At 32.3% G+C, this 22,630-nt stretch overlaps 4 protein-coding genes across 4 annotated transcripts; 2 read left to right on the forward strand and 2 right to left on the reverse strand.

Annotated features, from left to right (window-relative positions):
• Positions 1–10,939: 10,939 nt before the first annotated feature.
• On the reverse strand, positions 10,940–11,675 carry INS49_010404 (uncharacterized protein; the record flags this gene model as incomplete). Its single annotated transcript, XM_043171129.1, has 2 exons — positions 10,940–11,330; positions 11,395–11,675. 2 exons carry the CDS (start codon positions 11,673–11,675, stop codon positions 10,940–10,942), a joined length of 672 nt encoding a protein of 223 aa, XP_043025694.1.
• Positions 11,676–14,937: 3,262 nt separating this feature from the next.
• On the reverse strand, positions 14,938–16,674 carry INS49_010405 (uncharacterized protein; the record flags this gene model as incomplete). Its single annotated transcript, XM_043171130.1, has 1 exon — positions 14,938–16,674. The coding sequence occupies one exon, from the start codon at positions 16,672–16,674 to the stop codon at positions 14,938–14,940; it is 1,737 nt and encodes a 578-aa protein (XP_043025695.1).
• Positions 16,675–17,235: 561 nt separating this feature from the next.
• INS49_010406 (uncharacterized protein) lies at positions 17,236–18,293 on the forward strand (the record flags this gene model as incomplete). The annotated part of the gene is made up of 4 exons (XM_043171131.1): positions 17,236–17,266; positions 17,411–17,880; positions 17,980–18,184; positions 18,268–18,293. The coding sequence occupies 4 exons, from the start codon at positions 17,236–17,238 to the stop codon at positions 18,291–18,293; spliced, it is 732 nt and encodes a 243-aa protein (XP_043025696.1).
• A 1,758-nt stretch (positions 18,294–20,051) lies between these two features.
• On the forward strand, positions 20,052–22,441 carry INS49_010407 (uncharacterized protein; the record flags this gene model as incomplete). The annotated part of the gene is made up of 8 exons (XM_043171132.1): positions 20,052–20,194; positions 20,253–20,321; positions 20,405–20,424; positions 20,478–20,498; positions 20,549–20,888; positions 21,069–21,253; positions 21,392–22,089; positions 22,151–22,441. 8 exons carry the CDS (start codon positions 20,052–20,054, stop codon positions 22,439–22,441), a joined length of 1,767 nt encoding a protein of 588 aa, XP_043025697.1.
• Positions 22,442–22,630: the final 189 nt, after the last annotated feature.

Genomic DNA, 22,630 nt, shown 5'->3' on the forward strand with positions numbered 1-22,630 from the left:
AAAGAAGGAAAAAGAAACTTAAGGAAGGAAAGGAAATTTATATATATAAAGTTATTATAATAAGAGGAAATAAGTAATGCTAATAATAAGCTACCTTATTATTAAAAGGAGTAATTTACTATTTTATTTTTAATTAAGGTTAGTTTATTACTTAAAAAGAATTACTTACCTTTAATTCTTTATTTATAAAGAAGTTATTTATCTTTTTATTATAAAGAAATTTTAGCTAAATAACTTATTTTAATTTATATTTAATAAACTTATAAATTAAAAGAAAAGTACTTTATAATTAGCTATTATTTAAGAAAAATAAAAAATTATATACTCTTTTATTTTAATTATTAATAAAATAATAAATTAATAGCTTTTAATAATAATTTATAAGCCTTTTTTATTATTCCTTTCTTTTAATTAATGTAATTATTTAACTTAAGGGTAATAAGTTATTAGCTTTTATTATTTTAGCTTATATACATTATTATACTTATTTATTTATAGCTAAGCTCTCTTTTTCTCTTTTTCTTCTTTTTCTTTTTTTTATCTTTATATTATTATTAATTAAAGATTAAAAGTTAATTATTACTTAATTATTTTAATAATAATATATTTTTAATATATTAATCTTTTTCCTTACTTAATTCTTATTTAAAAATAAATAATAATTATTTATAAAAGCTGCTTTAAGCTATAATTAAATATTAATTATATTTCTTCTTTATTTTTAATTTTCTTTACCTTAATTACTTATATAGCAATTCTTAAGGGTATAAGGCTTTTTTATTATTATATTTTTTCTTTTTATTACTTAACTTTTATTATTTATTTTTTACTTTATTATTTATCTTTTTTATCTTTTTTTTTTATAATTAAAAGTTAAGATATTTTTTAATTACAAAGATAAGGTAAAGAAGTAGTTTTAATTACCCTTATATTATAAAATACCTTAAAATCTTAATACTTTAATTTTAATAATTAAGCTTATTAATTTAAAAAAGAATAATTTAATATTAATAATTATAAAACTTCTTTAATTTAATAACTTTAAAAACTTGCTTAGCAAAGCATTGCAATTTTTAAATATTATAAATATTTAAAATTAATAAAACTTTGCTTAAAAAGTAAGTATTAACTTTTTTAAAAATCCCTTTAAAATAAAAATTATTATAAATGGAATTTACTTAAATAATATTTAATAATTTTAAACCCTTAATTAGCTATTATTCTTTAATATAAAATAAATAATATTTAATAATAAGCTTATAAAAATAATATAAAAATATTTTTTAAGTATTAATTTTTATTTTAAGTTAAGAAAATTAGCTAGGTTAATAAATTTAATAAAATAATATTAAGCTTTTTTTACTTTTAATTTCTTTAATATAAAAAGGATACTTTATAAATATAAAGAATTAAAAACTTAATATATTATAGCCCTTATAACTTAATAGCTTTTTAATTTTTAAGATATTATATTTTTATTTAAAAAACCTTTATATTATAATTATACCTTATTTAAGAAATATTAATAATATAAATTAATAAAGCATTATAAACTTATTATTATGCTTATTTATATACTTAATTATTAAATAATAGCAATTTTTAATAAAATGAAAAATTATTGCTTGCTATGGAATAGTTTTATATTAAAAGATGGAAAGATTAAGATAAATAAGGATATTAAAGTATTTATTTATAAATATTTAATAGCTATTTTAAAAAATAAAATATAAGATTTTAATAAAAAGTTTGCATTAAGATTAAAATAAATTAATAAAGTATTTTATAAATAGCATATTATTAAGTTTATTAAAAATTACTTTAAGAAGAATTAAAAAAAGAATAATTAAAAAATATAAGATTAAGCTAAAGCTTTTTTAATTAAAATTATATACTTTAAAATGCTTAAAGCTATTATTAATATTATTATTTAAATATTTATTATTTAATTAAAGCTTAATAAAATTAATAAAGCCATTTAAATATTTATATTAATTCTTTTTATTAAGATTAATAATATAAAAGTAATTAAAGCAAGAAGTAGGCTTTTATTATAAAGGAATATTATTTAATAATAGCTATTTAAATTATAATATATTAAGATTGCTATTAATTATAAAAAGGGTATAAAGGAAATAATACTTTTAATATAAATTAATTTAATAATTTAATTTTAAATATTTAATATATAATAAAGTATAAACTTTTAAATAGCTTAAAATTAGCTAAATATAACTTTAATTAAATAAGCCTTTAACTTAAATATTATATTATAAGATATTTTAAAGTTAATAAGAAATATTTATTTTAATATATATAAAGATCTTTTTTATTTACTTATCTTAATAATAAATATAAATAAAATTTAAAGTATATTAATTAATTTAAAATAATTAAAATAATAATAAAGTTTATTTAAAGATAATTTAAAAAGCTTATAAATAAGCTAGCTAAATAATTAAATATAAGGTATAAATATTAAAAGTAAAAGTATTATAAAAAGTAAAAGTAAAAGTAAAAGCTTTATAAAAAGTAAAAGCAAAAGTTAATAAAGCTAATATATTATGCTTAATATAATAATTAAAAGGAAAAATAAATTTACTTTTTATTTTATAAAAGTATTTAAATTTTTAATAATTATATTAATATTAGCTATTAAAGTAAACTTTAATAACTAAAAAAATATAATTAATAAATATATTATTAAATAAATTTTAAGAATATTTAAAGCTTTTATAAAGGAGTAAAAGTTATAATAAGATAAGTAAACTAAGAATTAAAAATAATAATAATAATTAAAATTATAATAAAGTAAATTTTAAAACTTAAAGGCTTAATTAAAGGTAGCAAGATTTTATTTTAATAATTTTTATAATACTTATTATAAAGTGCTTAAAGAAGGGTATATTAATAGGTATAAGGAATTATATAAGAAATAATATTGCATTAAATTTTAACTAACTATAAAAAGCTAGCTTTTATGCTTATTTTAAATATTTTTTTAAAAAATTAATTCTTTTTTTTTATATATTTAATGCTTTAATTAAGCTTTTCTTATTTTTAAGAATTTTTAAAATATTTATCTTTTCCCTCTTTTTAGTTTCCTTTTATTTTTATTTTCCCTCTTTATTATATTAAAGCTCTTTCTTAAGTTGTCCTTAAGAAGGTTTAGCAAAACCTATCCTTATTGTTTGGGTAGCTTGTTTTTAGCAGCATTAAGTTTTATTTAGGCTTAAATGCTATTTATTAATTATTATTTATAATTAATATTATTTTTTAAAATTTAGCTTATTTTATTAATAAAAGGGGTATATTAAGTTTTATTTCTTCTTTTTAAGTTTATATTTATAAATTTAATTATTAATTTAAATAATTAATTTTATATATTAAATGAAATTATTTAATTAATTTAATTTAAATAATTTATTTTTTACTTTATTTTTAACTTATTATAAAATATAAAAATCTTTATAATATTAATATAATTAACTTTAATATAAATTTAATGAAATTTTATAATATAAATTATAATAAGTTTTTTTTAATATAGTTTTATAAGTTTCCTTTTTATTTATTATTCTTTATTTAAGTTTTAAAAAATTAATTTAAAAGCAAGCTTATAGTTTTTAAAATTATTAAAGATATCTTTAAGTTTCTTATTTATATTATTTAAACTTATCTTTTTTAAGGAAGTTTATAAGGTATAATTTAAATTATATTAAGGCTTATTTTTTTTTAAAAAAAGGCTATATATATAACTTATTTTTTATTAAATTAATTATTAAGGCTATAAAAGCATTAATAAGCTTTAACTTAAGTAAAGTAAGCTTATAATTATTTTAAGGAATTATTATAAAGGATTAAGTTAATAAGCTTAATAAATTCCTTAGGTTTAATTAAAATATTAATAATATTAATAGTGCTTTAAAGTATCTTAACTTTAGCCTTAAATTTTTTTATTTTATTATTTTAATTAGCTTGCCTTTAAATATAAATATAAAGTTTCTTAATTTCCTTAATTATCTTAAAGTATTAAGCTAATAAAAGTTTAAAATTTTTATTATTTAGTTTTTATTAAAGGTTTTTTTAAGTATAATTAAAAGATATATTAAAATAAGGGTAATAATTATATAAATTATTACTTAAGATTTATATAAAATGTTTAAATAAAAATAATTAAAATATAATAATTATAATTAATTTTTAATTAATAAACTTAATAAATAAATTTATATTTAAGAAATGTTTAAAATAATAATATTTTAAGTAATATATAATAATAATAAATTAAAAGCTTTATAATTATTTAAAGTAAATACTTAAATTAATTATTAAAAAGCTATCTTAAGTTAATGTTATTTATTAATAATAAATATAATTTATATAATTTATTTCTTTAACTTATTAATAAGGCTTACTTATTTAGCTTACTTAACTTATTACTTACTTTGCTTATTTAACTTATTTTAAGTAATTTAAGGGCCTTAATTATTGCATAATTTAAATTACGTAACCTTTTTAAGTTATGCCCCTTTTTATAAGCTTATTTCATTGGCTTATAAGGTTTATTTACGCCTTTAAGGGATTAACGGTCCTGCCTTAGTTTTATTCTTGTTATGTTTATAATAATTACACCCTAGCGCCTCTTAACTGCGCCAAAGGCCCAGCTTATTATCTATAATTAGCAGAGTTGTGATAGTATCTGTGTATTTTTATATCTAAAAATACAAAATACATAAATATATATATTTATATCTGTATTTAAATACTGTATTTATATCTATATTTATATTTATATAAGCCTTGTACTTTATATTTATATCTATATTTATATCTATATTTATATCTATATTTTTAAAATTTTAAATCTATATTTTATATTTAAAATACAAAATATAAATACAGATACAAGTTATATAATATTTAATTTAAATTTTATTATTTTAAAAAAGAAAGAAATTTTAATTAAATTCTATTTAATTTAAGCATTTTAAATATATTTTTATTTTATTTATATTTAAATTTACTAAAAAGCTATAAATACTTTATATTTAAGGGAAAAAAACTTAAATAAGATAAGACTTAGATAAGAAGATAAGCTTTTTTTTAAAAAAAAGTACTTTTATATTATATGTAATAGCTTTATAGAAAAAAAAGATATAAAATTAAAAAAAATATATTTAAATAGCTAGTTTTAAGCTTATTTTAAAAGAATTTATACTAGATTTAATTAATTAATATTTACATATAATGTATTTTGTATTTATATTTTATATTTATGTATTTAAATATATGTATTTATATTTATATTTATATTTTTATATTTATATTTATATTTTATATTTTTAAAATTTTATGTATTTATATTTATATCTGTATTTTTAAAATTTTATGTATTTGTATTTATATTTGTATTTTATATTTTGTATTTTTTATATTTTCATAACTTTAATAATTAGCATGCTCCAGCCCTTATAATCTAATATATTAACCAATGCAAGCTAATAAAAAACGATTATTTAAGCATAAGCTAGCAGCTAAATTAATAACATTCTTATAATCCTTTAATGCAAGCCTTTTATATAAGCTTCCTTATTTAAAACCTTAAAACTATGGATTTATTATATAATTTATAATTAATTGGCGCTTAATTATAAGTAATTTACTTTATTAATAGGAATTTCTTAAAGTTTAAGCGTTTTCATAGCGCTAAATTAATTAATATATAGCTAGCTTGCTTTAAGCTTAGGCTAGCATTAAATTAATAATGCTTTTAAGCCTTATTTTATAAAAAAAATTTTACGCCCCTTTAAATAAACTTTTTCCCTTTATTAACCTTAATTAATAAAAGTTATATACTTATTTTTTCATAATAATTTAAGTAATTATGCTTATAATAGCTAAGTTAGCTATATATAAAATACTTAACTTTATTTATTAAAATTATTATAATATTAATATTTATTGCTTTATTATTTTAAGTTTAAGTATTATTTTCCCTTATTATAACGCTAAAAATACCCTTATATTACCATAAGGCAAAGCAAAAAGCCTTAAATATATTTAGCTATTTCTTATAATTAAGTTAAGCTTTTATTATAAAAATTAAGCTATTAATTATTAATAATATTTTATATTTATTTAATTAACTTTAAGCCTTTATTATATAAGCTAATTAATTAAATTAAGCAAGAAATTTTATTATCCCCTTTTTATAACATTATTATAATATAATTAAGCTAAGCTTAACATACCTTTATTTAAAAGAGTTTTTAAGTGCAAAGCAAACCTTCTTTAAAAAGCTTTTTAATTACCCTTTAAATATCTTTATAAAATTAATATAAAGTAAAAATTAATTAAAAAAAATTCTTAATTAATTAAATATATAAAAAAATTAAGCCCCTTTAATATTAATTTCTTTTTTATTTATTATAAACTTAGCCCTTATCTTTATTAATTAAGTTGCTAAGTAATTTTAAGATAAAAGTTCCTTAAAATAAAGAAAAACTTAATAAGCTATTATTATTTATTTTAAGTTTTATTATATTAAGTTTTATATAATTATATTATAAGTTTATAATATAAAAAAAACTTTAAATATATATTATAAGCTAGCCTTAAATTATTTATTATAAAGTATTTAAATAAGGTTTATATTTAAAATATAAAAAAAGAAGTTTGCTTTTTTTTATTTATATTTATATTAAAGCTTATTTTTATAAGGTTAAAGCTTATTAATTAATTATAATAAGCAAAGCTTAAATTATAATATAATTTAATATATTAATTAAAATAAGTTAATAAAAAATAATTATTTAAATATAAGTTAATAATTAAATTAATAGCATTTTTATAATTTTTTAATTTAAGCTTTTTATAAAAACTTTTTTATATAAAACTTTAAGATTATAAATTTATTATATAATTTATAATTAATTAATGCTTAATTATAAATAATTTACTTTATTAATAAAGAATTTTTAAATTTTAAATATTTTATAATATTAAATTAATTAATATATAATTAATTTATTTTAAGCTTAAGTTAATATTAAATTAATAAGATTTTAAGCTTTATTTTATAAAAAAAATTTATATTTCCTTAAATAAACTTTTTTTCCTTATTAATTTTAATTAATAAAAGTTATACCCTTATTTTCTTATAATAATTAAAATAATTATACTTATAATAATTAAATTAATTATATATAAAATATTTAACTTTGCTTATTAAAATTATTATAATATTAATATTTATTACTTTATTATTTTAAAGTTAAATATTATTTTTCTTTATTATAACATTAAAAATACCCTTATATTATTATAAAATAAAGTAAAAAGCTTTAAATATATTTAATTATTTTTTATAATTAAGCTAAGCTTTTATTATAAAGGTTAAGTTATTAATTATTAATAATATTTTATATTTATTTAATTAAATTAAGCAAGAAATTTTATTATTCCTTTTTTATAATATTATTATAATATAATTAAGTTAAACTTAATATACTTTTATTTAAAAAGGGTTTTAAATATAAAGTAAACCTTTTTTAAAAAGCTTTTTAATTACTTTTTAAATATCTTTATAAAATTAATATAAAATAAAAATTAATTATAAAAAGTTTTTAATAAATTAAATATATAAAAAAATTAAGCTTTTTTAATATTAATTACTTTTTTATTTATTATAAACTTAGCTTTTATCTTTATTAATTAAATTATTAAATATTTTTAAAATAAAAGTTTCTTAAAATAAAAAAGAATTTAATAAGTTATTATTATTTTTTTAAGTTTTATTATATTAAGTTTTTTATATAATTATATTATAAGTTTATAATATAAAAAAACTTTAAATATATATTATAAGTTAATTTTAAGTTATTTATTATAAGGTGCTTAAATAAAGTTTATATTTAAAATATAAAGAAAGAAATTTATTCTTTATTTATATTTATATTAAAGCTTATTTTTATAAGGCTAAAACTTATTAATTAATTATAATAAACAAAGCTTAAATTATATATATATATATATATATTTTATAAAATATTTAACTTTAATTTATATATAATATATTTTATAAAGTATATATATTATTAAGTTAAGGTTTAATTAAATTATAATATAAAAAAAATTATTTAATAAAAAGTATTTATAAAATTATTATGAAAATAGCTTATTATTTATATTAAAAGAAAGTATATTAAAAAATTATAATTCTTAAAAAGTTTAATAATTAAAAATAATTAAGAAAGTTATATTTATAAATTACAAAAAAATATTTTAAAGCTTTTTAAGGTAATATATAAATAAGTAATTTAAATGCTTTAAAAGTAAGCTTTTTAAAAGTATAATATAACTTTTAATTATTATTACTTTATTTATATTTAATATAGCATTATTTATATTAATTATATAATTAATAAAAAAAATATTTTTCTTTTAAAAATAATATTTATAATAATAATAATAAATAAATAAATAATATTAAATATTATAAATTTAAATAATAAAATAAGTTATAAATAAAAATAATAATAATTTTTATATAATATACTAACTTAATATTTAAGTAAAATAACTTAATTTTTAAGTTATTAAATAATTTTTTTTAAAAAATAATATTTAATAAAATATTATTTATTAAGATTAATAACTAATAATAAGGTTTATAAAATAATTAACTTAATAATTATTAAAATAAAAATATCTTTAAATATTATATAATTTTTAACGTAATTATATTAATATTTATAGCCTTAATTATAAGAATAATAATTAAAAAGCAATATATAAAGGCTATGAAAAGTATTAATTAATTATTATAAGTAAATTTAATTATTAAAAATATTAATAATAATAATAATAATAATAAAAAGAGCGTTTAAGATAAGATTATAAGTTATATAAATTAAATAAGCATAAAAATATTATATAATTAAGTAATTAACGGCTTAAAAAGTATAGAAAAATTTATATTTATAATAAGACATGGCAATAAATATGCTTTTTAATGTATTACATTGTTGCTAAGGTTGGATTAATGTTGCGCCATATTAATTGAGTGGTGGGGCGTTAATCGTGCACTGGCTGCAGCATGTATCTATGTACCCTCCGATTTAATCTGTGCGAATCTCCGTATTCATAAAGAACTAGAAGCAAGCATTCAGTCCCACAACTTGAACCAGTGTACTTTAGATAGCAGAGAATAGAATATAGAACTGCCGCCTACTATTTAAATGTACACTTGCATTTGTAACGTTGAGGGAATTGTATATTACTTATGGCTGTGGGGCCTTTTATGACATTGACATTGAAAAGACTTCTGTATAACTTGCGCTAGACACCGGCACATGGCAAGCTGGGGTAATACTTCATCGCTAATGAGTCTTTCTCACGTATAATGCGCCCCCCTGGTCGATTTAATACCTACCGTATCGATTACACAAACACCTTGGTCGACCTAGGGATCAACTATCGCGTTCCAAGGTTTGGGTATTGTGACAAATTTGCTAATGGGCACTACCTTTTCCAGCCTTTATCCCCTCCAACTCGCATGACACTTTTCACAGATGAACTGATCGCTGTTTCACTCGACAACCTACGAAGTGCGACATACCCGAGGGTTCTGCAATAATCAATCCCATGCTCACTTACTCTAGGAAGATTACTTTTCATGTGTCATGTAACACGCCGGAGTTCTAGGCTTGTCACAGCGCAAAGGTTTGCCTGCTCTGATATCCACCGACATGAGGAAGCCTTCCATCTGGAGACCCCACGTCTCATTCTGACTCATAGGAGAATATCACCTGTTCTCTCCAACACCAGCCCACAACAAATGCTGTCCCAGGCCCAGTCACTGCGGCCACAAGCTGAAGAAGTGAAGACACAATCAGCGACCCGATCCCAACCAACCCAGCCGCGTAAAGATCGAAAAACATATAAAAGAGCCACAGGAAGGAACTCCCAAAGGAAAACACCTCGTCACACTGCAATGTCTTTCTCGTGTGTCCAATGAAATCCAAGTAGACTGTGGAATCCGGGATGAACACATGAGACAGATGATAAGACGAGGAGCAAAGCGTGTATGCCCAGATAGAGCTCGAAATAACACACATAACAGCAAGAAGAGAGCTCGGCGAGGACATAACAATGTGTTTCAAACCCGGTAACGTCCCCGGCCCAGATCTGCCGCACCCCCTGGTCTGCCGCACGAGATTCTCGGTGCAAACGCACCTTAAGACACCTACCTTTAAAAAGCACTTAATTAATTCCCTATTAGTTTTAAAATTACTAAATTTTAAGTTTAATATATAAAAATAAGTTAAAAATTAATTTTCCTTATTTATAAAATTTTAAAATAATTATTAAATTAAACATTTAATATTTATAATAATTTATATATATATATTTTTTATACTTAATAATAAATATTTTTTAAAAAGTTTCTTAATAAAATTATATATATATAAATTTTAATTTAATTTTATTAAATACTTTAAAATTTATTAATATATATTTTCTTTTCATTTTAAGTAGTATAATTTTATATAAATATATAAAAAATATTTTTAAATTTTTTATTTAAAGTTTTCTTAAACGGAATTATTATATTAAAATAATATTATTAAATAAATTATATTAAGTAAAATATTTACATTTATAATAAAATATTATATTATTTATATAATTTTATAAAACAAGAATTTTGCTTAATTTCCTTAATTAAATAAAAAATAAAAAGAAACCTTGAAAAGTATTAATATTAATATATAATTCCCTGCTATTCCTTTATACTTTTAAAGACTTAACTTTACTATTTATTTTATATATATTAAAAGCCGAAATAATTTTAATGAATATTTTACTTTTAAATTATACATACGGTTCTATGGGGATTAAAAAATATGGATTTAGAAATATTAATTTTGATTTATTAAAGGGGACTGAAAAGTGAGTGTTTGTATGGGAAAAGCGCGGCAAATCGGGGGGTGCGGCAGATCTGGGCCGGGGACGTTACGGCAGCGCTGAGGCTGCCCAGCAGCGAGTTCGCGACGCCGATCCAAAGAGGCGACATCTGCCATGCCCAGACCCAGTACTGGCGCGTCTCGGGCTCAGCAGCGGTGAAGACACGCACGACCTCAAAAGTGTGAAGGCCGAGGAAGAGCGGAAGCAGATACAATGCCTGCTCCGACCGGAGCTGCCGGTCCTTGGCCGAGCGCCTCAAGGCCGCCGCGGACGGGGCGAAGGTGACTTGCAAGAAGTAATAGATCGGCGCGACATTCCCGACGCCTAGAAGCTGGGCAATGAATGTGAAAATGGTAATCCTGATAGGAGAATGTGAGCACGAGGATTTGTGTTATTTGCCGCTGCCCAGAACATATTACTTACGTGTAGACTGGTGTCCAGGCGTTCCCGGCACGGCATGACTCCAAGAACCAGACACTGTACATTGGGCCCAGGTCGTTGAGGACAGAGAAGAGCTGCCACCAGCCGACGGCATCCAAGGGGAGGTAGGAGGCCGAGAAGGTGACCGTGATGCCACGCCACATGTCGTCGATGAACGGGATCTTGCAGAATTGGTCAAAAATCTGCATAGTTCCGCCATCCCAATCGATGCGGCCCGCTTCGAGAAATGGTTGCCCATGGGCAACGAGCTTATTTATATCCATGGCGCTCAGGCAAAGGATGGCCAGGCCAAGGAACGGAATTTTTTGGCTGAGACCAGACTCCAGGCACGGACTAAATGAATGTCTACCTATCGGCCAGCACAAAAAAGCCACCCAGCGCCCCTGAAACTATGTTACTTGTATGAGTCTGTATGCTTGATTTGAGAGACCATGCGGTATCCGAATCGAGCTGAAACGGTTTCCCTTTGGTGGTTCAAAACAACTCTGCGCCAAGTCAAAGGGATCTGACACCGAGAACCGAAGGAACCAGGGTCTATTAAACGGGGCTTTCAGCCGAGGCAGGGTACGCCCACCCAGCTTCCAGCGTTAGCCCACTCAATATAACCAAATTAACTGCATACACTCCAAAACATAGGTATAATTTATATTTATTATATTAATATAAGGTATAAAACTTTTTTTATAACTTTAAATTAACTTATTTGTTTCATTATTACTTATTTTATATAATATTTAAATTATTTTAAAATTTTATTATAAAATTACTTTTCGCTATAATTATTAATATTGGAGATCTTTTCGCAGCAATTATTATTACTAAATCACGAAATCTTTATAAAGCACTTATTAACCTGAAATGTAAGTAATGGTAATAAGCTATAAATAAGGAGTATATTAATATAAAGAATTGGAAAGTTTAAGAAGTTATTAATGTATTTTTTTAAAAAAAGACGTTAATAGTTAAGTAAGTATTTAAGAAAAAAATTAAAGGTAATAATAAATGTAATAAATTTAAGGTAAAACTTATTATGCAAGGTTTTAAATAAATCTTTAAATTAAATTTTAATAAAACCTTTACTATTATTATTAAAGCACTTATTTATTATTTCCTTTTAATAATAATTATTATTTTTAAATAAAACTATAGCTAATTTAATGTAAAAATAACATTCCTTAATGCTAAGCTTAAAAATAATATTAAGATTTACCTTTAAAAGCTTAAAGGATATTATTATAATTTAAGGAAGGTCCTTTAATTAAGAAAGAGTTTTTATAATTTAAAGCAAGCCGCTAAGCTATAATATTAAGAGTTTAAAAAGATTTTTACCTTAAATAAATTTAAAGTTAATAATTATAATAAAGTTATATTTTATAAAAAAAAGTTAAATAAATATTTTATAATTTATATAATATATATAAATAATATTTAAGGTTTTAATTAAATTAAAAACCTTTTATGCATTAAAAAAACTCTTTACTTAAAACTTTAATATTAATTATATAAAAGAAATTAAATATTTTCTTAATATTAACTGCAAATAATTAAAGAATAAAAGTATATTTATTTATTAAACTCATTATATAAAATAAATACTGTTACATGGCCTTTGCCATATGGCTAATGTACGTATATACATGGTTGTGCAATTGCGTCTGTATTCATTATTATCTCTTGCTAACTATTAAATCAACGGCTTTTGCAAGGTGGCCAGATAAGGCCACTGTACCAGTTGGACGGGATGACTAAGCCCATCTTATTAAGGGGATAGCGTACGATCCAATGGAGTGTTATTTCAACAAATATTAAAGAAGTTTTATATATAAAATGCATATTTAATTTTTATTTTAATAAAACCAGGAATATTAATAAAGCTTTATCTTAAAGTTAATAAAGTTATAATTAATAAGGTTAAATATATTTATTAATTATAAGTTAAATTACTTATTTATTTAATAATTAAAATTAAACTTAACGTTATAAAGTTAATAAAAATACTTAAGAAATTTAATTTTAACTTAAATTAAAAGCATATAATTTTACTTAATTAAATATAAAAATATATTAAACATTTTATAAATTATAAAATATTATATTAAAAGATTAAAAATTTAAAAATCTTTATAAATAATAATTATAATAATAACTTAAAGAACTTAAAGATTAACTTATACTTTGCTTTATATAAAGAAATAAAAATAAGTGCGTTTCTTTTTAAAGATTAAGAGATAACTTTCTTTTTAAGTATTATTATTTAATCTTTAATTAACTTTAAGGTAATTTAAAAAGCAATTTAAGTTAAGAACTTTTTAATAAAAATTAAATTTAAAGAAAAACTTAATATAAAAAATAGCGTAATCCTTAAAATAAATAATAAGTTAGCAATTAAGCTTATAAAAAACCTTAAGTATTATATAAAAACTAAGTATATATATGTTAAATACTACTTTATTTAAAAAGCTCTTTAAATTAAATAAGTTAAAGTTTAATAAATATTTACTTAAAAGATAATAATAAATAAATTAATAAAATTATTAACTTACTTAATATTTAAAAACTTTTGCAAGAAGCTTAATATAAAAAGGCTAGTTAATAATAATAATAATAATAATAATAATATTTAAGAAATAATTCCTAAGAGTGGAAATATTAGAAAAAAGAGCTCTTAAATATTTCCAAAATATCTTAAAGTATGCTTAAAAAGGAATAGGCTCCAAAATGGAAGCCTAAAGGATGAAATGACTTACTTTATACTTAAGGACTGGCTATTTAAGCCAAAGGAAAGGAAGAAACGTGATATAAGGGTGGAAAGGAAGCTATATAATAAGCTTATATTATATTTAACTTTTTTATATAATTAAATATATATTTTAAAGATAAGCTTTTATTTTAGTTTTTTTAAGGCTTAAATTATTATTATAATATTATAATTTATAACTCCTTTTAAATATCTTTTAATAATAATTTAAGGTAAACTTAAAATAAAATAATAAAATTAATTATTATTATTTTTAGTTAATAAAAGATTTTAAAAATAATAAATAATTAAAAATAGTTAAATCTATTTATTTTCCCTTTATTAATAAATAGTTATAAGCTTAGGCCCATGTTTATTCCTCTGAGTATTATGCATGTAGCCACTTAATAAAGGGACCCAGGGCACTCTGCAATTTTGAGCCTGGATCTTGTTAGAGCAAGAAAAACAAAAGAATTACACAGCAAGGGGAGGGCAAGAGCAGGGGGGCCCAAGCAAAAAAAAACGAGGAGCAACAGCCCAGAAGAAGACCTAGCCAGAGCTACCTGTGTCCAGCTCAATACTTCATAATCATCTAAAGGGAAGAGTTATATCCCTGGCCTTATGCACATTAATCCACGCTCGGAGGGTGTAGATGCATCTATTTTCCCTCTGTAGCTAAGTGGTAATGAGCCCGGAATAAATTGATTACGGTAAGTTTTGAAAGATTGAGATATAGCAAAGTTAAAACAGAGGGTATCAATCGAGCAGTTGTATTTGCATGTATGACTTTATGAGAAGGCCCAGAGTTTTGCCTGTAGACTATCCTCTGCCTGCGAGCCTGCATTATGCGGCAGGAATATCCTTTTGGGAATCTGAAACTCTACCACTGGCGCTTTTCTGATGTTCTTCCCCAGCTCCGCCTCGAGCAGGCTAGCGTACGAATGGTCGAGGAAGTCCTCCATGTTGTAAAATTGCTTGGTGAACTGCTCGGACACAATCTTAGCGATAGTGGCAACATTGGGATGGTAGTGCGACTGGAGCTGCACAATCTCCCAGATACAGCTGTCGATGGCGTGCGTCTCCATGGGATCCTGCACGTCAGGGTCGAAGGGGTCATCCATGCCCTCTGTCGCGAGTTTTTCTCTCTCCTCCTCCGTCCGTGGGACCCGGTGTATCATGAAGGTGGTGGTCGGGTGCTTCTTGAAGAGGTTGTACATCCAAGGAATGATAGTAACGATGGCACTCGGTGGTGCGTTCAGACTGAGCCGTGCCAGGCGCTTGATGAAGCTTGCCACGAGGGCGGCGGGCAGATGCGAGGAGGCGAGGAAGATGTCAAGGAGGCGGAAGAACCGAGAGCGATACTTCGAGTGAAGTATGTCCGCATCCAGCAGGGAATACAGCTTGGTGTAAAACGCCGGGTAGTCGAGGTTCCGCTCCTGGATGAGGTAGAAGACACCGGAGAGTGCAAGCAGGGACATGGAGCCTCCTGAATTGTAGCAGTCGGTAAGGAAGTCCATCAGCAACTCTGGCTTGGTGAACCACGGCGCAATGACCCTGGACATGATGTCAAGCAGGCGTTTCCTCTGGTCCCTCGTCATGTCCCGGCCCATTAGAGCCAGCCATGCGTCCTGCGCCGCTTTCTTGTGTTTCGAAACCGAGAAGAGCTCGTGGCCCTTTTGCTTCTTTGTAGGGTCAACGTAAAAGTCGACAAGCTCCTCGCGGGATTGTGGGACGCCTTCGATTGAGGACAGCAGCTCGAAGACCGCCTCAAATGACCCGTCATGTTCTGACCCCGACCCCGGCCCCGGCCCCGACCCCGACCCCGATCCTGACTGTGCGCCTTGCTCCGCAAGCTTGTCTTGGATGGCCTTGAATGTATACAGCCTTATGTCATCGTACTCGTCGACAAACTTTTCGACAAACTCCCTCCGTACCTGGTCAGCCCCGGGGCGGCACAGCGCGGCCACGACATCTCTTAGAAGCACCTTTGGGAAGCTGTGCTCGTCGCCCTCACGGTAGGGATACTGGCCGTGGGCCTTGAGGAGCCGCATGGACAGCGTCAGGGCGGTCAGAGCGTGGTCGTCGCTGGTGAGGAACGACAGCAGGACTTCGTGGTATTCGGCCAAGCGGTCCCTGAGCCAGTGCACTAGGATGACATCCTTCTCGGCAAGGTTCTTCCTCCTAAGAAGACTGCCTGCAGCAAGGAGCCTGATGAAGACTCTGCAAAGAGCCACGGTGGCGAGCAGTGCCTCATCCTCGTCATTGTCTTGGACTCGGGCGATGTGGAGCAGGGCGGTGATGTTGTTGTAGTTTCGTTTGGATTCGAGGATTGCTGTCTCGAGAAGCAGGATCTTGGCTTGGGGATCGTCGCCCTCGCCGTCGTCTTCGGCTTGATCGTGGGCGCTGCTCCCGCTGTCGGATCGTGCGCGTTTCTTTGGCGGCTCGGTTGTATCTGGTCTCTTCCGTTTCGACGTCTTTTCCTCCGCTCCTCGTCGTCCAGTGCGCACTCCCACTGCAGACGGCATTGTGTGTGGTACTGCTGCTTCAGAGTGCTATGGGTCCTTTGCTAGAGGCCGCAGTACGGGTAACAGAGTCCAGGTCCAGGACTGGTCCGCCAGCAGTCGAGTTGAATGGGTCAGTCAGATATAGGTCGAAGTTCGCGAAAAACATAAAAAAACGGCCCCACCTGCTTGTGGCAGCCACCAGGCATTGGGGGACCAGATGGGCTGGGTACTCTGGTACCTTGGCTAGTGTGTGAGGGCGGTGCTAACAGGAAAAGTACCATCAGCTAGCGGTTTGTGGCCTTGACCTGGGCGGCCTGTGTTAGTGGGCAAAGCTCAAGCTGCTAGGCCCATGGACAGGGTACCTAGTTGCCTGGCTAGTGGGCACCTCAGGTACTCCTAGGCGCTTGCGGGTTGCGTTCCCGGCCCAGCAAGCAAACCTCTGTCGGAGCGAGGGCAAGCGGCTCCGTCAGCGCCCGACAGCAAAAGGACCTGCGAGAAAGTGTCTCAACCTCACACCAACATCCGCCCAGACCAGGCCCGACACCGCAAAACCCGCACCACTCCGTCTCCCACCACATCACAATGGCGTCCCGCTTGGCTAGAACCGCTGTCGGTGAGTTGCTCCGGACCACAACGATTGCCCTCGGCGCTCCTGCCAGCTCAATTGGCGGGCTCCGCGACCGAGGCCGCGACCGAGAGACTGCGATTGAGGACTGCAATTGAGACTGACGCGCTGTGTTCGCTTTCGCCGTCGCAGGGGCTGCCCGTCTGCGGCCTTCCATCCTGCCCCGATCTCTGCCCGCCCTGGCCTCGTCCTCTTCCGTCATCAACGCCGCCAGCGCCCGCTACTCGTCCAACGTGCCCGCCGAGGACCCCAAGAAGAAGGCCGCGTCCATCCTCGACGCCCTTCCCGGCAACTCGCTCGTCTCCAAGACCGCCATCCTGTCCTCCGCCGCCGGCCTGTCCGTCTACGCCCTCAGCAACGAGTACTATGTCGTCAACGAGGAGACCATCGTCGCCTTCTGTCTGTTGAGCGTCTGGGGCGCCCTCATCAAGTACGCCGGTCCCTCGTACAGCGAGTGGGCCCAGGGTCAGAGCAAGAAGATCGCCGGCATCCTGAATGCCGCCCGCTCCGACCACACCCAGGCCGTCAAGGACCGCATCGAGAACGTCAAGCAGATGGAGGGTGTCGTCGACGTCACCAAGAGCCTGTTCGAGGTCTCCAAGGTATGCAATCAATGCTGCCGAGGGCCCCAGCCCCGGACGGCCAACCCTTCCTCCTCAAAGCGCACCGCAACCGTACATCTTCTGACCACGTCGCTATAGGAAACCGCGAAGCTCGAGGCTGAGGCCTATGAGCTGGAGCAGAAGACGGCCCTGGCTGCCGAGGCCAAGGCCGTCCTGGACTCCTGGGTCCGTTACGAGGGCCAGGTCAAGCAGCGCCAGCAAAAGGAGCTGGCTGATTCCATCATCGCCAAGGTCCAGAAGGAGCTGGAGAGCCCCAAGGTCTTGCAGCAGATCCTGGCGCAAAGTGGCTGATGTCGAGAGTGCGTTCATCCTGGCGATTCATCTACTAACCCATTGCGCCTCCCCGTTCACTGACAAGACTCGCAGAGATCGTCTCCTCCAAGGCCCAATAAGCGCTCAACATAGACCACGCAAATACAGTATACCGGGGGTTTCCTTTGTACCGTCTCTGTGTCTAGAAAGACCGGACACCCTGTGCAATAGTCAATTCGAAGATCTTGAGAGTCAAAACCAAGTGCTCTGGGGCCCCATCTATCTGCGTGAACCGGTGATGATCTAGCTCATGCGTCGAAAGAAATAATTAACCGACATTACACAAGGCCTGCCTGCCCAGATTACGTGGAGGAGCAAGTGCAATTCTCTCGAACCGACGTTGTGGACTCCACACAGCTCTCCAACTCCAAAAGCTTCCGCCAGAGCGATGTCGTCTTCCTGGCTTCGGCTGAGCTAAGAGCACAATAAATGACACACATCCCCTCCTTTCATTCCATGTAGGCAGCACGCTATCCGGAAACCAGACACTGAGTGCAACACACGCGCATCGGAGACGGAGGGGATCTTGCGAGGGCAACTGTCTATATTGGGAACAATTTGGCAACCCAGTTGACATGTTCGGGTTCTCGAGTGCCTTTGGAAAGGGCTCAACCAGGTTGTTATGATTCATTGTAGAAGGCAATTACCCAAGCCAAATAGCCTGCCAGGATACCATCTGAAACAGACCGCTACAGGGCAAGTCATCTCACGATCGAGGGTAGCAGAGGAGGTACCCCAAGACAATCTCTATCAATCTCGTTGGAAGGGGGCTCAACCAGCAATTGCGTTTGCCGTGTGTTCCCGGTGGCACATCACATATGTTATCACTATCGTAGGTATGAGCTCTGGATACAGGCTGGCGAGACTTGGGACAAGCACATCGTTCGGACCTGCATGAGAGGATGATCGACAAGGGAAGAATTGATCATACTGCAGCACCGAATGTGAGGTCGTTATCGTAGGGCACGTCTTCCGATCCCGCAGTATAGTATCCCAGAAGAGACCAAGAGAAGCCGAAAGGAGACGTTCCTACAACAGGTCGTGGCCATTAGGTGTTATACTAGGGCAGGTCATCCTAAATTTCACCGGAGGTTATCCCAGAGGAAGTGAGCCTAGAGGAGATTATCCCAGAGGTCCCAGAGGAAGTTGTGGGGCGGTCCGTGCGTCCACCGGGTAGATAGACTCCTCCTCCGGGACGAGTAGTTAGCTTAGACTTGGAAAATACACCCACGCCCCCAGTGACCAAATCCTCCTCCGGGAGCACGAGTACTTCGTCTCGGTGACTAGACCATTCGTTTCAAAGCCATCTGAAAGTAGCTCATCCCAGAGGAGAGTATCCTAGATTCTGGAATAAAGTCATGCCTAGCGACCCAGGAAGGGTCGAAGTGGTCTTTGCCGACGCAGGCGAGATCTCCGCACCTTCCCCGCGCCGCCCATGGGGTTGCAGGCGTCATGGGGCCAGGGGACAGGACGGCAGGACGGACGGCCATGGCCCGGATCGGAAGCATTCCTGAGGGCAGGGGGCCTTGAGACGGCTTAGTGAGAGACTTGTCATACTGCGAAGCGAACTTGGGGCGCGGCGATTTCCGCTCGGGAGTGACCAGCGGATGGTGACGTGGGCCCGGGGGCGTGAGGAAGAAGGATACAGACCACGGGGCTCAAATCACCCGCCATAAAACGGCCACACTGACACGGCTATAAAACCAGGTGCTTCGCTCTGCTTCCTGCTGCAGATTGAAGCTATTCATCGCACACGCGTTGCCATCGAGCTCACAGTGAAGCAACATTCAGCCCAACCAGCTTATCCAGAGACAACGTCTTAATAAAGCGCCGACGAGATGGCCCATTCAAATGGCTCGAGTGGAAACACCACCAATGGCACCACTGGTTTTACTCTGAAAGAAGAGCCAGTCGAGAACCTAAGGCGGCTCAAAGTTCGGGTGGTCGGCGCTGGGTTCTCTGGGATCTGTGCGGCCATCAGGTCAGCGACCTCTCCCCGGAGCCAGTCCCAAAGTGCACACGTCTGATGCCGTCAGCAGGATACCCGAGCGACTCAGAAACATCGATCTTGTGGTATACGAAAAGAACGAGGGCATTGGGGGTGTATGGTAGGCCCCCCTCCACCCAGGACAAATAGGAGCACATTTTGGCGAGCGAGGACGTTCCAGAACCAGTTGCTGACACTGAACAGGTGGCTCAACAAATACCCGGGTAAGAGCCATATTCCAGCAATATTTTCGTGGCTGACATGATTTGTGGTGGAGGTTTGGCTTGCGATATCCCATGTAAGCTGCTACCCGTCCACTGTTTGAACGCATGATTTAACGAAAACAAGCTCATTCCTACCAATACACGTTCGCGCCCAACCCCCACTGGTCGTCTCTGTACGCCCCTGGGCGAGAGATCCAGAACTACCTGCAGGGCGTCGCAGAAAAGTTTGGCGCGGTGCGCTTCATCAAGACCCAGCACAAGGTAGTCCGATGTGCGTGGAACGCCGAGACCAAGAAGTGGGCTGTTCAGGTCCAGAAAGCCGACACTGGCGAGACGTTCGAGGAGCATGACATTGACTTTGTCATCACGGCTCGGGGCCAACTGAACGAGGTGGCTTGGCCACAGGTACCCGGGCTTGGGACGTTTCGAGGCAAGCTGCTGCACTCGGCTGAGTGGGACGAGGAGTGAGTAAAAGTGCGATCTGTGATGTGCTGCACATACACACACACACGTACACACACCCACACCAACACCTCACCCACTGGACTTGTTGTGTACATGCTATATGTACATGCTATATGTACATGCATCCCTAGTGGCCTTACATTCTGCTTCGCCGGGCTCTGAGAGCTGACGAGATTAAGGTACGACTTCCGGAACAAGCGGGTCGGCGTTATCGGGAACGGCTCTAGTTCCATACAGATTGTACCGAGCCTGCAACCCGTTGAAGGGGTCAGCATGACAGTGTTTATGCGCTCGCCTACCTGGATATCATCAAACGCATTCGGCGACTCTGCGATGGCAGCACTGGGTCTTGATGCCGAAGGATGTAAGTCTGAACCCTTCTCCTGGCATGCCGTTAGCTCTGAAACCACCACCCCCCCCCGGATATCACACGTTTATATTATATACGTATGCATATATCAACGAACTTGTTTACTGACCGCCTGACTGCTGTTGAGTGTAGTGACGCCTGAAAAGCGCGAAGCCCTCGCGTCGAACCCGGAGGAGTACCTTCGGTTCAGGAAGGTCATTGAGGATGGTGGCAACGTCATCCACGAGGGTACTATTCACGGCTCGGAAATGCAGAAACAGCTCATCAAGGCTTTTACGGCGTCGATGAGGGAGAAGCTCGCCAAGAAGCCCGAGCTCTTTGACGTTATCATCCCGACCTTTGCCCCTGGATGTCGACGCCTGACCCCGGGGAAAGGCTATCTCGAAGCCCTGTCTCAAGATAATGTTCACGTCACCAACGAGACCATCACCGAGGTCACCGAGACGGGGGTCAAGCTTGCCAGCGGTAGCGAGGTCCAAGTCGATGCGCTAGCCTGTGCCACGGGCTTCAGGACGAGTGCGCCACCCCCCTTTGAGGTCGTGGGTCGGGACGGTGTGACTCTTGCACAACGTTGGAGCCCACACCCGGAGAGCTACCTCAGCGTGATGGTGGACGGGTTTCCAAACTACCTCATGATGTTTGGACCGAACAGCGCCATTGGCTTTGGGTCCCTCACCAAGATCCTGGAGAGCGAGTGTGATTATTGCGTCAAGATACTGCGCAAGATGCAGAAAGAGGACTATGCCACCATAGAGCCCAAAACGGAAAGGGTCAGGGACTTCCAACAGTACGTCGGGGCCTACTTCGCAGACACGGTATATTTAGACAACGTAAGTATCGCGGAGTCCAGTGTTGAGAGAAGCGTTGGCTAACACCACACCACTCACCAAGTGCAAATCATGGTATCGAAGTGATGGTGGTAAGGGCGACTGGATCATCGGACTTTGGCCAGGCTCGACACTGCACGCTCTAGACTCGCTCATGTCGCCGCGTTGGGAGGATTTCAGTTACGAGAGCGCCGACACTACAGGCAACAGTTTGAGATGGCTAGGCAATGGCTGGAGCGTGACCGAAACCGAGGGCGACCCCTCGTGGTATCTCAACCCCGACGAGGTCGATTGGCCACACGAGGGCAAGCCGGAAGAGGCGCCTCGCTTCAAGGCAAGACCCTGGTCGCATTAGACTATGTGGCGGGTGTGGTGGCGGCGGTAGCGGGGGGGATCGTACCTGCGTACCTAGATTATAACCTCCTGTGCTATCGTTACGTGCGAGACACCTTGGTAGCTTGTCATGTAGTAATCGGTTGAGATGACATCTTGATAGGGTGATTGGCTTCCTTTCCGTAAGCTGTGTCTGCTGTCGTTGGACATT

This window comes from Diaporthe citri, assembly GCF_014595645.1.
Source record: "Diaporthe citri strain NFHF-8-4 chromosome Unknown scaffold_4, whole genome shotgun sequence".
Lineage (NCBI taxonomy): Eukaryota > Fungi > Ascomycota > Sordariomycetes > Diaporthales > Diaporthaceae > Diaporthe > Diaporthe citri.